This window comes from Triticum urartu, chromosome 7A (genome assembly GCF_056163025.1).
Source record: "Triticum urartu cultivar PI428250 chromosome 7A, HENAU_Tu73, whole genome shotgun sequence".
Taxonomy (NCBI): Eukaryota; Viridiplantae; Streptophyta; class Magnoliopsida; order Poales; family Poaceae; genus Triticum; species Triticum urartu.
This window is the reverse complement of record NC_141879.1, coordinates 524,730,561-524,748,466: the sequence shown is the minus strand read 5'-3', so window position 1 is coordinate 524,748,466 and position 17,906 is coordinate 524,730,561. Positions and strand designations below refer to the sequence as shown.

The following is a 17,906-nucleotide window of genomic DNA, read 5'->3' as shown; positions in this document are numbered from 1 at the left end:
TAGAACCACGAGATCCAGTCTAGAGGCCCTTTCCGGCACTCTGCCGGAGGGGAACACGATCACGGAGGGGTTCATCATCCTCATTGGTGCTCCTCCGATGATGCGTGAGTAGTTCACCATAGACGTACATGTCCGTAGGCAGTAGCTAGATGACTTCTTCTATCTTTTTGATTCTTAATATAATGTTCTCCTCGATATTCTTGGAGATCTGTTTGATGTAATGAATTTTTGCGGTGTGTTTGTTGGGATTCAATGAAGTGCGAGTATTCACGAATATTATTTGAGTTTTCTTTGATCTCTTATACGCATGATTGTTATAGCCTCGTATTTCTTCCTCGAATCTTTGGTTTAGTTAGGCCAACTAGATCGATTTTTCTTGCAATGGGAAAATGTGCTTTGTCATCGGTTTGATTTTGCGGTGTCCTCACCCAGTGACATAAGGGATAACAAGGCACGCATGTATCATTGCTATTATGGATAAAAAGATGGAGTTTATGACTACATAAATAGATCTTGTCTACATCATGTCATCGTTCTTATTGCATTACTCCGTTTCTTCATGAGTTTAATACACTAGATGCATACTGGATAGCGGTCGATGTGTGGAGTAATAGTAGTAGATGCAGACAGGAGTCGGTCTACTAATCTTCGACATGATGCCTATATACATGATCATTGCCTTGGATATCGTCATAATTATTTGCTCTTCTGTCAATTGTCCAACAATAATTTATTTCCCACCGTATGCTATTTTCTCGAGAGAAGCCATTAGTGAAATCTACGCCTCCGAGTCTATCTTTTATCATATTGTTTTTAGATCTATTATTCCAAAAATTCAAAAATATCTTGCTGCACCTTTTCTTTACTTATTTTATTTTATGTTTTTGCTAGATCTATTTATCCAATCTCATACAATTTAATCTATCTTTTTACTGCAGAGGGATCGACAACCCTTTTTCGCGTTGGGTTGCAAGTATTTGTTCTTTGTGTGCAGGTACTCTTTACATAGTGTTGCGTGGTTCTCCTACTGAATTGATAACCTTGGTTTCATAACTGAGGAAAATACTTACCGTAGTTGTGTTGCATCATCCCTTTCTCTTTAGGGAAATACCGATGCAGATTCAAGACATGTCAACATGGGACACAGACTCGCCGGCGATCATTTAGATTAGACTAAAAAAGTATCGTTCATTTTTGTTTGGTTAAAATATGTTAAAAATGTAATGAATTTGGTCCGTTTTAAATAAAACCATTCAGTTCACATGGAATTCGTCCATTTTGTTCAAATTTGTTTTGAAATGTATATGGGCATGGTTTGATGGCCCGCTACCGTATTAGTGTTCATATACTGGCCTGAATCATGCCAGGGAGGGCTAGGATGCCCTAAATACTCTTTCCGTTCATAAATATAAAATATAAATTGTGTAACATTTTTTGAATTGAATGTACATAGAAATGTGTTTGTTCACTCGTCTCAGTCTGTATGTATGTAGTCCATATTGACATATGCAAAACGTCTTATATTTGTGAACGAGGGAGTAGGTTGGATAGTTTTTTCGGAGTATTTCTTTATTTTTCTTTTTCATTCGTGGTGTTTTCTAACATTTTCTTTTTCTTTTTGAGGACTTCTAATCTTCTTTCTGCTGCGATATTAAGAACTAGCTCTTCGCGCCCAGTTCACCTGTTCTTTCTCTGAGTTTCACTGTTTCTCCTATGACATGGACATGGCCCATTATGCGGTAGATTTTCAGTTTTACTTGTTCTTTTAATTTTTCACTTGTTGTTTCCTTTTTTCTTAGATTTTTCCTTTTTCTTGCTATTATTTGCATTCTGGCTATTATTTTCATTTTACTTGCATAATTTTAGTTGTTGTTTCCATAGTTTTCTTGTCAAAATAACATGAACATTTTGTCTAAAAGGCATTGAGATTTTTAAAATCAAGAAATTTCATTTTCAAATACATGAATACATACAAAAATATTTTAGATATGCACATATTTTTTTTGGAAGTTGTATACCTTTTGTGTTCTACAGGAACATATTTACAAATAGCATGAACATTGTATTCTATGCATGTGAAAAAAATGTCAAAATGTTGTATTATTAGCAAATTTAGAGATATATGAACTACTTTCTCCGTCCGGATTTACTTGTCGCTCAAATGGATGTACCTAGACTGGTGAAATTAATTGTAATATTTCCATTAAAGTGTTTTGACAATATTTTTATATACCTCTGTAATTAAATTTGAGTTGTGAACTATATTTGATGTACTTAATTTTTATTAGAAATATTTAGCTTGTAGGTGTAATAAATAAATTAGCAAAGTATAACATTTTAAGGGTAATTAACATTTTTGTGATCGATTTAGAGTAAATTCTTTGAGTAGTTTATCCCGTGTACTCAGAATTCAATAGTGTTTAGGATACAAGTGCCCTCGGGTGGATTTGTCTGCCACAAGTGGCGACCAACATTACCACAGATCGAACTTTTAGCAAGAATATGGCCAGATTTTGAGCAATTAACAAAGTATAACAAAAAAAACATATCAAATGGGCCTTGGTAGGTCTACTTATGATTTCGATGAGAAAAGAATGGCTAAGCACTATGAAAGGCCCAGTAGCTTCTGTTCTAAGCCCAGAAGCTAAGTCTTTGGCCCAGCCGTGACCTTCCGTTTCGTTTATCTCCCCTTATCCCATCCAATCCATCATCTCCCACACTCTTCCCAAATCCACACCAATCCAACACACTCCCTGCTCCCTCCAATGGCGCTCCTCGCCCTCCAGGGCATGGCCATGTCCACGGCCGCCTTCCCCTCCCACCACCACGGCGTCGTATCCTCCTCCTCCTTCGGGCTCTCAGCCACCGTTTCGCTCTCCCGCTCCCGCACCAGCCACGCCGCCACTGCCGTCTCGGCTCCTCTCACATCAGTTCTTGATGGTAACTTAACTCGTCCTTTCTCTCTTACTTATGGAGGCGTGAGTGTTGTTCGTTAGTTTGTTCAAATGCTGGACAGTTCGTTAGGGGAACTCTTCTCCCATTTATCATCCAGCGAAAAAGGAGTACAACCGACTGACCAAGTAGAAATCCAAGAAATTAGTTGGTAGTGCCATGGATATTAGTGTGTGAAACACAGAGGGAGCTGAAATTGGTGTAGAAAGAAGGAATTTCAATTTGTGTTTGGGAAGAAATTTCGCCGGAACGTTCACAAGAATCACCAAAAACCCGAGATGGGTAGTGTAGGTAGTGTGTCGGTGAGCATACAGTTTGGTGAAGATTATGTGTGGATTAATTAAACAATATACAAACTGCTCGTAAAAGAATTAAGGATGGCAGATGTTCAATATTGGGTGAAAGTTTGAACTTCGAACCAATTGTGACTTCAAAATTGTCTCTACTGTGATCAGTCTACTGTGGAAGAGGGGACAGAAAGACAAAGAGAGGCAAAAGGTTCAGCCACTCATATGGAAATGTGAGTCCTCCAGCACAATCTCTTTTTATAGCACAATATCTAGCACAATCTCAAACTGATGTGTTTGTTGTGATTCTTATCTCTCTGCATCGTCATGTTAGGCACGACCCCGTAACAAGAAGAAGGGAACAGGCCCAGCACGGCTTTACGCCCCTCCCGCGCCTCCTAGGAAGGATCAGTTTGAAGACGGGGAGATCATCGCAATTGAGATTGATGATGACATCATGGAAAGGATGGATTAGGATGTCTGAATTTTCCCTTATTTCACGATTTCCCTGTCCTTTGTGAAATACAATTCCCTGGGAGTAATTATTTTGTCATTATCCTATGCGAAGTGCAATTTCTTAGAAGTAATTATTTGGTCTTTCTCGACGAAACACAGATGCCTATGTACCTTCGATTGCTTGGGCTGTATGCATATAGGGAAACTGGCACCTATGTTGTCTAAAATATGTCTGGTATTTTCTCGCCTTCTCTGTTGCATTACGTGTGACTCCTGAATTAAGTTGTAATTATTTCAGCTGAGTCTTTTTGGGACAAAAATGATTAAATATCTGTATGTTCTTATCTAAGTTGTTAGTTTTTTTTGGCTAATGGATATCTAAGTTGCTAGTTGCCTTCAGTCTGCACTTTTGCACATGTTGTGGTTACCCTGCATTGCCAAGCATATGACTGAAGTGGTGTGTACCTCTTGTCTCTGGCATGCTTTGTAGCAAAGCACTTGCCTGTCTTTGTCTTGCAAGTTGCAACTTCTGTTTGTAGGAATTACAAGTTATGCCTTGTCCAAAACTGTGGACTAAGATCCTAAATCGTTGTTCAAAACTTCGTGTAGCTCTGGAATCAAGATCAAAGTTCTTCACCTCTATTCTGTTGTCAGCATGTTCTTTATTCATCACAAAGCAATAGGTTGAAGAGAAAATACGAGTGAAGAATCCGAATCTCCTTCCCTTGAGTGCACAAGGTGGCATGTACAGGCCCCTGCATTCCTACTGTAGGATGCAGCTTGAACAATCTGTAAGCTACATTGTAACTCTGTAGTTAACAAATATATATGTGGATTAAAACCATGCTGATAAATTTGAGGAAAATGATGGTAGAAACATTTCAAAAATTCATTTGGAGAAAATTCTAGAATATCAAATAATTTATTGGAAGCGGAGGATTACTATGAGAGGTATTAAATTTGGGGAAGCCAGTACCAAATTGTTCCAGGCCAAAGCCACAATCAAATACAGAAACAATCACATTTCCATGCTTAGAGATGAATCTGGTTCTGAACATCATGATCATCAGTCTAAGGCTACCCTATTTTATTCAGAGTTTTGAAGGATAGATTGGGTCAGACATCCGTCAGTCGCAACCCCTACATCTTCACATTCTGATCCATCCCAATGACAATTTTCTTAACTTGGAAGCCCCATTCTCTAAAGAGGAAATTAATGAAGTAGTTATGAAGCTACCTAATGGTAAATCTCCTAGCCCTGATGGTCTCAATGCTGCTTGTTCTAAGGCATGTTCGAATATTGTTGCACTCGATTTCTATAAATTGATTGATGATTTCCATGGAGGCAAGGTCAACATTCAGAGTATCAACTACTCATTCATTAATTCTATACCTACTAATAAAGGGAGGTGATATTCTTGGTCCGTCATGCTACTTTGCAACCCTTGCACTCGATTTCTATAAATTGATTGATGATTTCCATGGAGGCAAGGTCAACATTCAGAGTATCAACTACTCATTCATTAATTCTATACCTACTAATAAAGGGAGGTGATATTCTTGGTCCGTCATGCTACTTTGCAACCCCCCCCCCCCCCTAATGTTTTTGGTAATCAACCCGTAGTCTAGTTTTAAGTCAAATTTTCGTTTTTTGCTGAAAGCCCTGTGATGTTTCTGGTAATCAATCCGTATGCCAATGTTAAGTCAGATTTTCTCTTTTGCAAGAGTCCCCCTGATATTAGGTTTAATCAACCCGCAATACATTTCAAATACTTTTTAAAAATATCCATATCTTTTAAGCCCTAACTCCAAATTTAACATGTTATATAGGTAATTTGATTAGAAAAATGTGTAGAATTTGAATATGATGTTATTTTACCTGTTAACCATTTAAAAAATGCTCTGTCTTTCTTTCATATCGGTGCCAATATGGACCGGAAATTAACACATCAGCTAAACCAGCATTGGAGACGAAAGAAACCATCTATAACCACATATGCACGCCTCGTCAAAACCTCACAGAAAAAAAAACAGATTTCTCATCTTATGCCGAGAGAGAGAGACGCCTTAGGATTGACAACATTGAAATGTGTTGTGATTGTGTGAGCACTGAGGCCATTGTCGACGAGCGTGGGTAGGAGGATAAGTGGCAACACAGATGGGATGAAATGTGTTGAAATAAAGGACGTGGACCTATTGGGGTGTTAAGCCATGGTTATTAGGTTAGGGGATTGTGGTATTTTTTTTCTCCCATTCCAACACATGAGCTCTTTTGCTAGTTGATTCCTAGGAAAGATTTTGCTACTACACATGGAGATTTTAGACCTATATCTCTGCTCAATTGTACTACAAAAATCATAACAAAACTCCTTGCAACCAGACTTCAGAGGTTTATCCTAAATACATGCATAAGAATCAGTATGGTTTTCCGAATAATAGATGCATTCATGATTGTTTGACTCGGTCATTTGAATACATCCACCAGCGTTGGCAAGCTAAAAAAGGAAATCGTGTTGCTTAAGCTTGACTTTGGGGAGGCCATTGATATGTTGAGCCATGACACTATCATTGAAATCATGTTTGCTAAGGGTTTTGGACCTAAATGGATTCAATGGATTAAGTTGATTTACAACATTGGCTTCTCTTTTGTTCTTTTAAATGGTGTCCCAGGAAAACGGTTTCTATGCAAAAAAGGAGTAATATAAGGAGATCCACTCTCACCACTGATATTTGTGCTTGCCGCTGATCTCCTTGGATCTATAGTAAATGAAGCTATGCATAACTCTCTGATTGAGCCCCACTCTATCACACTACTTGTCCCGATTTCCTTGCCATTCAATATGCCGATGTCACTAATTTGGTTGTTCTAGCTGTTGGCACTCAATTGCTTCACATAAAGAATCTATTGCTACATTATGCAACTTACACTGGACTCAAGCTCAATTATGCTAAATCCACTATGATATCAATCAATACCCCTAATCAGAAGATGCTCAACCTCTCAGCTCTTATAGGTTGTCAAGTGGGTTAGCTGCCTCTCATATACCTTGGACTTCCCTTGAGTCTCCCTAAACCAAGAATGAAGACATTGTGCCCATGCTCAAAAAGATTAATAATAGATTAAGTGGATGTGCTACCTTGCTGTCCTATGGAGACAATTAACTCTAATAAACCAATCTTTGCCAGCATGCCAATTTTTGTCATGTGCTCTCCCTCCATCCCAATGACTATCGTTCATTAGATCAACAAATATTTAAAAATTTCTTCTGTAGAAAATATGGCACTACGGAGAAAGCCGTGTCTCAGATTTCTTGGGATAATGCATGTCTGCCTAAATCCCATGGGGGACTTGGTATTTTAGATATCACCACTCACAATCAAACTCTACTAACGAAATATTTGCACAAGTTCTTCAACAAAGTGGATACCCCCCGGGTCAACATTATCTGGGAAACTTACTACTCAAGTTGCCTCCCTAGTAACAAAAGTCATGGGTTCTCTTTGGTCGAAAGCTATTCTCAAGTTGCTGCCTATCTACAAAGAGCATGCTATTAGTGTACCTCTGTAGCAATTCCATTCTTTTTGGACTGATAAATGGCTTAACAAAGATTACAGATGGCCTACCTTGAACTTTACTCATTCTGTAATAACAGTGAGATTACGGTACAACAAGCTCTGATACTGGAACACTTGGAACATTTATTCCACATGCCTCTGTCCACTCATGCTCGTCGGCATTTCATTCTCTTGAACACCACCAAGCAGGGCATATAACACAACAAGATGGCATGGATAAGTGGACCTACCCCTGGAATTCTGGACTCTATTCTTCTATGAAGATGTATAAAATCATGATTGGTCCTAGCAACTCCCATACAATCTTAAAATAACTTTGGAAGTGTTCTTCTCAGTTGAGACATAAGATATTTTTTTTGGATACCCCTCTATGGCAGAGTTCATACCAGGAATGTACTAAAAAGGAAAACCAGTGTAATGAGCGCTTGGAGGAAACCCTTAGGGCATCTCCAATGTTGACTCCCAAAATGGTCCCAGTATCCATCCGCGGACCGGTCTGGACCAGTCCGCAAACACTAATGCGGGAGCCGGCCATCCAACCCTGTTCCCTAAATGTCTGCCCCTTTTTTCCTAAAGACCGCAACACTCAAAATAATTATAGAAAATAACACAATTCATCCATAAATAACATGCAAATAGTTCAAATGTAAGTATTACATCCGAGATAACCGGATTTTCAACAAGTTTTTTCGAATTCATTGATTCCAGGTTGAGCGATACTAGAGTCAAAACAAGCACAAATCGTCCCGCACATACAACTTGTTGAGTTTCATCTAACAATGCATGTGCGTGAATGGTCTGCCCTAGGTCCTCTGGTACGACAACATGTAGAGCAACATTGAGTGTTTTGGGGAACATAGCATGCAATTTCAAAAAATTTCCTACGATCATGCAAGATCTATCTAGGAGATGCATAGCAACGAGAGGGGGAGAGTGTGTCCACGTACCCTCATAGACCGAAAGCGGAAGTGTTAGGCTAACGCGGTTGATGTAGTCGAATGTCTTCACGATCCAACCGATCTAAGTACCGAATGTACGACACCTCCGTGTTCATCACACCTTCAGCTCGATGACGTCCCTCGAACTCTTGATCCAGTAGAGGGTTGAGGGAGAGTTCCGTCAGCACGACGGTGTGGTGACGGTGATGGTGATGTGATCCGCGTAGGGCTTCGCCTAAACACTATGACGCTATGACCGGAGGAGTAAACTGTGGAGGGGGCACCACACATGGCTAAGAGAACAATTGATGTGCCTTTGGGGTGCCCCTGCCCCCGTATATAAAGGAGGGGAGGAGGAGGTGGCCGGCCCTAGGGGTGGCGCGCCATGGGGGGGGGAGTCCTACTAGGACTACACTCCTAGTAGGATTCAACCCCCTTCCTTCCAACGGAGAGGGGGAAGGGGAAAGAGGGGAGAGGGAGAAGGAAAGGGGGTCCGCACCCCCACCCCTTGTCCAATTCGGATTGGGCAGGGGGAGGCGTGTGCCTCCTCTTGTGGCCTTCCTCCCTCTCTCCACTATGGCCCATGAGGCCCATTAACTTTCCCAAGGGGGATCCGGTAACCTCCCGGTACTCCGAAAAATCCCCGAACCTCTTCAGAACCATTCCGATGTTCGTATATAACCTTCCAATATATGAATATTTACCTCTCGACTATTTAGAGACTCCTCGTCATATCCGTGATCTCATCCGGAACTCCGAACAAACTTCGGTCACCAAAACACATAACTCATACAAATCGTCATCGAAGGTTAAGCGTGCGGACCCTACGGGTTCGAGAACTATGTAGACATGACCGAGACACATCTCCAGTCAATAACCAATAGCGTAACCTGGATGGTCATATTGGTTCCTACATATTCTATGAAGATCTTTATTGGTCAAACCGCATAACAACATACGTCATTCCCTTTGTCATCGGTATGTTACTTGTCCGAGATCCGATCGTCGGTATCATCATACCTAGTTCAATCTCGTTGCCGGCAAGTCTCTTTACTCGTTCCGTAATGCATCATCCCGCAAATAACTCATTAGTCACATTGCTTGCAAGGCTTATAGTGATGTGCATTACCGAGAGGGCCCAGAGATACCTCTCCGATACACGGAGTGACAAATCCTAATCTTGATCTATGCCAACCCAATAAACACCTTCGGAGACACCTGTAGAGCATCTTTATAATCACCCAGTTACGTTGTGACGTTTGATAGCACACAAGGTGTTCCTTCGGTATTCGGGAGTTGCGTAATCTCATAGTCAGAGGAATATGTATAAGTCATGAAGAAAGCAATAACAATAAAAATAAACGATCATAATGCTAAGCTAAAGGATGGGTCTTGTCCATCACATCATTCTCGTTGCCGGCAAGTAACTCATTAGATCCCGTTCATCAAATGACAACACACGTCTATGGTCAGGAAACTTAACCATCTTTGATTAACGAGCTAGTCAAGTAGAGGCATACTAGGGACACTCTGTTTGCCTATGTATTCACACATGTACTAAGTTTCCGGTTAATACAATTCTAGCATGACTAATAAACATTTATCATGATATAAGAAAATATAAATAACAACTTTATTATTGCCTGTAGGGCATATTTCCTTCAGAGTGATTGAATGAATAACCAACATGTAGAGCAGCAAGAAGCAAATCTTACGATCTCCATGGTTGATAAGCCCGACGGCCACATTGTCCTCGCTCGTGCAACCACATCACAAAACTTAATGACAGAGTTGCAGATGGTGTACCACGATGCGATATCGACTTCACATTGCGTTCATGGATGACGTGCATTGCCTAGAAAGTCCGCAGATACGGTCAACCAAGTATTGCACATCAACTCATCCTCGATCACCGAGTACTCCACCATCGTGCTTACTCTAGAAAACAACAATAAATTCAACAAAAAAGCTCAATAGCATTTGACTAGACACTTGCCGGGCATGGTGTCCACCATGAACGTCGTCAGCAGGGGGCGGAGGTACCTAGCTACAGAGGGAACCTAGGGTGGACGGTAGCGTAGTCCAAGGAGGGCAGGCGCGTCGGCGGGGAATGTGGACATCCTACAATGCCTGGGCGGCTACTGGAGAGGAACATCGGTGGTGTCAGACAAGGAGGGTGCAGATGCAAAGTAAGGAGACACAGAGGCCGAGTGGAAGAAAAGTGGACTAAGAGGTGATTTGAGTGGGCTGTATTTCTTCCAGATTCTTATATGGCGGTGGTCCGGTGTCCCGCAGCCCCCCTCCCCTGCGCCCAGCTTGCCTCTAGTTTACATGAAAATGGTCGGCCGGAACGGTAGGGTACCGTGTTGGGGCAAAATGGGTTCGAATCGCTCGGTCCAGACAGATGCGAGCAGTTTGAGGGTCAACATTGGAGACACCCTTATGCACCTCTTCTAGGACTGTCCTTTTGCTGACAGATGCTAGAATCACATTATGCCACAAAAGAATATAGGTATATCTTGCTATGATGAAATTTTCTTATCTTTCATCTATGGTTGTGCTTCCTAGAGAATTTGCTCCGGATATCATTTTAATGGGTTGTTCTAGCATTTTGTCCATTAAGATTGATAAAATCTCCGGACAAGCTGCTCCCCATTTTCAAGGTTGGATTCATTATCTGAAAAGGGCTTTTTGATTGCTGAGATTAGAGCAAAACCATCCAAAACTCGGAGGATCATGTTCTGGATTGAGAGCCACTTGTAATTATTAGCTCCAATGTTTCCCAAAATTGGCATTGCTTGATTTTCCTTTTGGCTGTAGCTTTTGCGTGTAAATATATTAATTACTAAATATTATTGTATAACTACTGCTCTACTATCCCGGGGTTAGAAATAAAATAGAAATGGGCTTGTTTTTTTTTCATTGCACCCGTGACATGAATTGCTGGTGTTCTGCCATTTTGGGTATGAAATAGGACTCGAGAAATTGTGACATAAGGGCATCTCTAACACTAACCCCTAAACCGGACACCACATCTGTCCGCAGACCTAAAGGAAGTCTACATACACTGATGTGTAAACTGACCATTCAACTGTAGCCGTAAATGTCCGCAATAGTCTTCTATAAAACATGCTAAACATTGGTCAATTAAAGAAGAAAAAAGCCAAAATAACACCTTCGGCCAAAGAAGCAACATGCATTACATGCACCTTCAGCCAATGCAAATACAAAGCAATGCATTGCATTGCATGCAGCTTGCACCAAACACTTCCGCCAAAGCAATGCATTTTCGAAAAAAAAGAGATTAATGTCAATGTGTTTGGTGGAAGGTGTTTCAACATTTCGCGGAAGCAATGCATTTAGTAATAATTAGAGATTTTCGCTAAGTAAATCATGTTTGGCTAGCTAGGTATGTGCCCTCCGCCAAATCAAACTAGCTAGCTTGAAGCCTTCTTCCAAACATCGTGCTAATCACTTACTAATCACATTCTCCGCCAAATAGCATCGGCCTTTCGCCATCTTTCATAGACGAGGACACGTAGTGACTTTTCATTGCCAGACGGATGTTCGTGTTGAAGTGTATACGTGGATTTCCTAGTCTTTTCTATCAGTTCGGACTTTTAATTATGTTAGCGCATGAAGCTTAACATGATATCAGAGTCTAAGGTCTTGAGTTCAAGTCCTGACTTGACTAGTGCATGAAGCTTAACAATCCGGACTCTCGTAAAGCTTCCCATTGTTTAGTTTCGATTTGCGAGAAAATGACGTCCAGACCGCTCTGCAGACCGATGTGATATTATATTGAATGACAAACTATGACCGAACAACACGGTCCGAACAAATGCGGGCGATTTGAGAGTCTGCTTTGAAGATACCTAAATCCGGCATATTACTTTGGATACGGTCGTCACCTTTGGCGCTGCAGGCTCCAAGGCACGGTCTTTCTCGCGATCCTCTCCCTCGTCGAAATTGAACACGGTTGCCCCGTGAGGGTGCGCGTAACGCATTACCACATGGACATGGGAGTGACAAAAACAGATGCCCACCTGACCTCACTACTGATGTCAACTAAGAAAGCACCCTCCCCAACCACCGTGCCTCCAAGTTCCAATTTGTCGCAAGATCGAGCTACTTTGCCGTGTTAAAAAAAAACGACCACAAGCTATTTTGCCATGGCCGCCACTTCATTAGTTTGTCACCTGTAAATTCTTACACCAACACTGTATGTACAGCACCACGGAAGAACTCACCGCAGAGTGCATATTCTGCAGTATACAGGTTATCTTACTGGCCTGTGATAGTCTGATACCTAAGTAACTAGCATGCACATCCGAGCTACAACTACAAGACGACGTCGAATTGCACCATGGGGGTCGCCGTCTTGCTGCCGATGAACCGCTCCGACTGCGCCCTGCGCAGCGCGCTCGGGCCGGGGACGACCGGGGACGACCCCGCCTCCGGGCTGCCGCCGCTCTCCTCCGGGATGGACGTCAGCGCCCCGGACCACGGCGACCCCGTGCCGCTGTAGCCGCCGTGGCCGTACCCCTCGTACGCCCGGTAGCGGTCGTGTCTCGCCCCGCGCGCCGACGCCAGCCGTAGCACCTTGGAGAACAGCCTCCGGAGCAGGGCGGGAAGCCGCCTCGCGCGCTTCCTGCGGCCGGCTGGCTGGACGGCCGGGTCGGCGGCGGGGAGGTGCGGCATGGAGAGCGAGCGGCAGGCGAGCACGGCGGCGTCGAGCTGGCGCTTGAAGGCGGTGAGCTCGTAGGAGTCGTAGAGCGTGCTGCCGCAGTCCCAGAGCACGAGCGCGGCACCAGCACCACCACCACTGTCATCTGCGGGCTCGTGATCGGCTTGGACGTGCCTCGCCATCTTTATAGCTTTCCCTTTTTTGCTTGGATCAAAGCAGCAAGAAATGGATGAGAGGGAGGGGGAGAGGGGAGAGGGGCTGCTGGCTCGCTTTACAAGTGGGTGGAGGTGGCATGAACGCGCGGTGTGCAGCGTGTGATAAAGGCGACGAGGGAGCTCACGGCTCACACGACACGATCGACCTCCGTCTCCACTTGCGGCCGATCGACGTGAGAGAAAAAGGTGCAGAGATGGTGATCCAAAGGTGGATGTGGGAGTGGGACGCACTCTTTGTGGGGGGATTGATTAGGTGTAAACGCATACGCTTATCTGTCGCAGTAAGCACTTAATTTACTTGAGTGGCCTGACCATTTAACTTTGCATCATAATTTCCATGGTCTTCCTGACATCGAGGCGTACGTGGATATATCATATATGGACGCTTGTTTTGTTTATTGTTAGAAGGAAATCATGTCCACGTCTGTACTGAGCGAAGCCCAACTACTGCCTTCAGAACATTTTTTTTCCTTCAAACTTGCATGTCTTTCAGAGAGCAACAGCGGATAAACATATTCAATACAAATAAACTTTTATCGACGCATTCAAAGATCATTGCAGGAGGGCAAGCGGAATCAGACAAAGTTGGATCGGCGAACTTATCATCCATGCAACGGATGAATTATTCCACTCTAGGGAGTCAGGGTAACGATGTCGACGTGCCCCCAGGTCACAAGAGCGATTCCGGCGCTAGTCCTGGATAAATCGAATAGCTTGCTTGGTAATGGACGAAACCTGCATAAACAAAAGAACGTGGATTTTGAAGTTCAGGCTTTCGGACACCTGTTATCCTTACCCCCCAATGTTGTTTTGAGATCCGTGGTACACAACTAACTCACTACATGAAATTTTCTCTTTTTTGTTTCTTCAAAGCAAAACAGCATACAAACTTCGAACTTTGCAGGACAATAAAACATTCTTACTACAATGTGGGTAAAAACTTTCAGATTTTTTCGTTTGACATACATATACAAAATGAGATTTTTTTGAGTAAAAAATATTACTTTTACTATATATGATTCACTAGAAAAATCTGAAAGATTTTTCCCACATTCTAGTTAGAATGTTTTGCTGTACTGCAAAGTTTCAAGTTCATATGTTGTTTTATTTGAAAGAAACAAAAAAGACAAAAGTTCTTGCACGAATCTTGATGAAGAAATGGATGGCTAGATAAGGGGGTGTTTCAAAGCCTATGCTTTCTCAAATGTCAACCATAAACAAAAATACACACCAAGAAGAGGAACACATCGTCGTTTCTGTTTTTCCGCCGGTCCTCCTCACCTCACGTGACCTTTCCAGTGCCAAGAGGCAGGGGAAGGCCTGATCAATGCTTGGAGACTAGGATTAAGGGTTTTTTGCTGTTATGTTTATATGTGCACTTTACCTATATGTAAGTTGCCTTTTTTTAAATTTGGGTAAGTCTTCTTAACCATTCATTCTTTTGTTAAGATTTATGCTGTCTTTTTCTTTTCTCTTGCGTTGTTTCATGCTTCTTAGGCTGAATTTTTAACCTGCCCCTATTTAGGGTCAGCCAATTTTGTCAAGGCCTTCTTAGAAAACTTCAATATTTTGATTTTGTTTTAGTTTCTTATTTCATTTCTTTCTTATTTTAAGGGTAATACCAAGGCATTTGTTCTTAAAGGAGAGAACATGTGCCTTTTTATGTTGTTATTTCGTTCGGGTTGTAGGCTACTTCAACCTAATTCATGTTTTGGGCCTTCTAACCATTTATGAGCAAATGCATGAATTGGGTTGCGTGAGCTAAATCAGTTGAATGCAAATTTTGGTCAGTCAATTGCTATTGCATATGATTGTTTGGTGTTCGTTTGATCAGATTTCAACGATCGATGAAAAATCGACTAACCCAAACTCTAAATTCAGGCAACTGTTCCACAATCGGTCCCTTATATGTGCATGCCACCATTGTCTCAGTGGGTAGGCATAAATTAATAGTCATCCGGCTTTAACTATCCCCACCATAGAATAACCTTTGTTGTTGAAATCGAAGAGATACCGGTCTTTGGACCCTATTGATAACCCACAAGTATAGGGGATCGCAACAGTTTTTGAGGGTAGAGTATTCAACCCAAATTTATTGATTTGACACAAGGGAAGCTAAAGAATATTCTCAAGTATTAGCACCTGAGTTGTCAATTCAACCACACCTGGAAAACTTAATATCTGCAGCAAAGTATTTAGTAGCAAAGTAGTATGGAAGTAACGGTAATGGTGGCAAAAGTAACGGTGGCAGTTTTGTAGTAATTGTAACAGTGGCAACAGTAAAGTAACTAAGCAAAGATCAATATGTGAAAAGCTCGTAGGCATTGGATCAGTGACGGATAATTATGTCGGATGCGATTCCTCATGCAATGGTTATAACATAGGGTGACACAGAACTAGCTCCAGTTCATCAATATAATGTAGGCATGTATTCCGAATATAGTCATACATGCTTATGGAAAAGAACTTGCATGACATATTTTGTCCTACCCTCCCGTGGCAGCGGGGTCCTATTGAAAACTAAGGGATATTAAAGCCTCCTTTTAATAGAGTATCGGACCAAAGCATTAACACTTAGTGAATACATGAACTCCTCAAACTACGGTCATCACCGGTAAGTATCCCGATTATTGCCACTTCGGGGTTAACGGATCATAACACATAATAGGTGACTATAGACTTGCAAGATAGGATCAAGAACTCACATATATTCATGAAAACATAATAAGTTCAGATCTGAAATGATGACACTCGGGCCCTAGCGACAAGCATTAAGCATAACAAAGTCATAGCAACATCAATCTCAGAACATAATGGATACTAGGGATCAAACCCTAACAAAACTAACTCGATTACATGATAAATCTCATCCAACCCATCACCGTCCAGCAAGCCTACGACGGAATTACTCACGCACGGCGGTGAGTGATACATCTCCAACGTATCTATAGTTTTTGATTGTTCCATGCTATTATATTATCTGTTTTAGATGTTAATGGGCTTATTTTTACACTTTTATATTATTTTTGGGACTAACCTATTAACCGGAGGCCCAGCCCAAATTGCTGTTTTTTATGCCTATTTCAGTGTTTCGTCGAAAAGTAATATCAAACGGAGTCCAAACGGAATGAAGCCTTCGGGTGCGTTATTTTTGGAACAAACGTGATCCAGAGGACGTAGAGTGGACGTCAAGAAACAATCGAGGGGCCACGAGGCAGGGGGCGCGCCCTCCACCCTCGTGGGCCCCTCGTTGCTCCACTGACCTACTTCTTCCTCCTATATATATCCATATACCCCGAGAACATCCAGGAGCACCATGAAACCCTATTTCCACCACCGCAACCTTCTGTACCCAAGAGATCCCATCTTGGGTCCTTTTCCGGAGCTCCCGCCGGAGGGGGCATTGATCACGGAGGGCCTCTACATCAACTCCATGGCCCCTCCGATGATGTGTGAGTAGTTTACCTCAAACCTTCGGGTCCATAGCTAGTAGCTAGATGGCTTCCTCTCTCTCTTTGGATCTCAATACAAAGTTCTCCTTGATTCTCTTGGAGATCTGTTCGATGTAACTTTTTTGCGGTGTGTTTGTCGAGATCCGATGAATTGTGGGTTTATGATCAAGTCTATCTATGAACAATATTTGAATCTTCTCTGAATTCTTTTATGTATGATTGGTTTATCTTTGCAAGTCTCTTCAAATTATCAGTTTGGTTTGGCCTACTAGATTGATATTTCTTGCAATGGGAGAAGTGCTTAGCTTTGGGTTCAATCTTGCGGTGCTCGATCCCAGTGACAGAAAGGGAAACGACATGTATTGTATTGTTGCCATCGAGCATAAAAAGATGGGGTTTACATCATATTGCATGAGTTTATCCCTCTACATCATGTCATCTTGCTTAAGGCGTTACTCTGTTCTTATGAACTTAATACTCTAGATGCATGCTGGATAGCGGTCGATGTGCGGAGTAATAGTAGTATATGAGGCAGGAGTCGGTCTACTTGTCACGGACGTGATGCCTATATACATGAGCATGCCTAGATATTCTCATAATTATTCGCTTTTCTATCAATTGCTCGACAGTAATTTGTTCACCCATCGTAATACTTATGCTATCTTGAAAGAAGCCACTAGTGAAACCTATGGCCCCCGGGTCTATTCTCCATCATACAAGTTTCCAATCTATTTTATTTTGCAATCTTTACTTTCAATCGATATCATAAAAATACCAAAAATATTTATCTTATTATTATTATCTCTATCAGATCTCACTTTTGCAAGTGGCCATGAAGGGATTGACAATCCCTTTATCGCATTGGTTGCGAGGTTCTTATTTGTTTGTGTAGGTACGAGGTGACTCGCGCGTGGTATCCTGCTGGATTGATACCTTGGTTCTCAAAAACTGAGGGAAATACTTACGCTGCTTTACTGCATCACCCTTTCCTCTTCAAGGGAAAACCAATGCAGTGCTCAAGAGGTAGCAAGAAGGATTTCTGGCGCCGTTGCCGGGGAGATCTACGCCAAGTCAAGGAATACCAAGTACCCATCACCACTCTTATCCTTCGCATTACATTATTTGCCATTTGCCTCTCATTTTCCTCTCCCCCACTTCACCCTTGCTGTTTTATTCGCCCTCTTTTTCTGTTCCCCTTCTCTTTTTCAGTTTGCCTCTTTTGCTTGTTTCTTGTTTGCTTATGTGTTGGATTGCTTTCTTGTCACGTTGGCTCAAGATAATACTAAATTGTGTGACTTTGCCAATACCAACAATAATTATTTTATTAGCACTCCGATTGCTCC

At 42.0% G+C, this 17,906-nt stretch overlaps 2 protein-coding genes across 2 annotated transcripts; one reads left to right on the top strand and one right to left on the bottom strand.

The window, feature by feature from the left end:
- Positions 1–2,687: 2,687 nt before the first annotated feature.
- On the top strand, positions 2,688–3,946 carry PSRP4 (plastid-specific ribosomal protein 4). The gene is made up of 3 exons (XM_048688712.2): positions 2,688–2,940; positions 3,408–3,472; positions 3,574–3,946. The coding sequence occupies exons 1-3, from the start codon at positions 2,766–2,768 to the stop codon at positions 3,712–3,714; spliced, it is 381 nt and encodes a 126-aa protein (XP_048544669.1). The 5' UTR covers positions 2,688–2,765; the 3' UTR covers positions 3,715–3,946.
- An 8,404-nt stretch (positions 3,947–12,350) lies between these two features.
- Positions 12,351–13,282, bottom strand: LOC125521483 (uncharacterized). Its single transcript, XM_048686533.2, has one exon. It carries the CDS (start codon positions 13,076–13,078, stop codon positions 12,551–12,553), a length of 528 nt encoding a protein of 175 aa, XP_048542490.1. The 5' UTR covers positions 13,079–13,282; the 3' UTR covers positions 12,351–12,550.
- Positions 13,283–17,906: the final 4,624 nt, after the last annotated feature.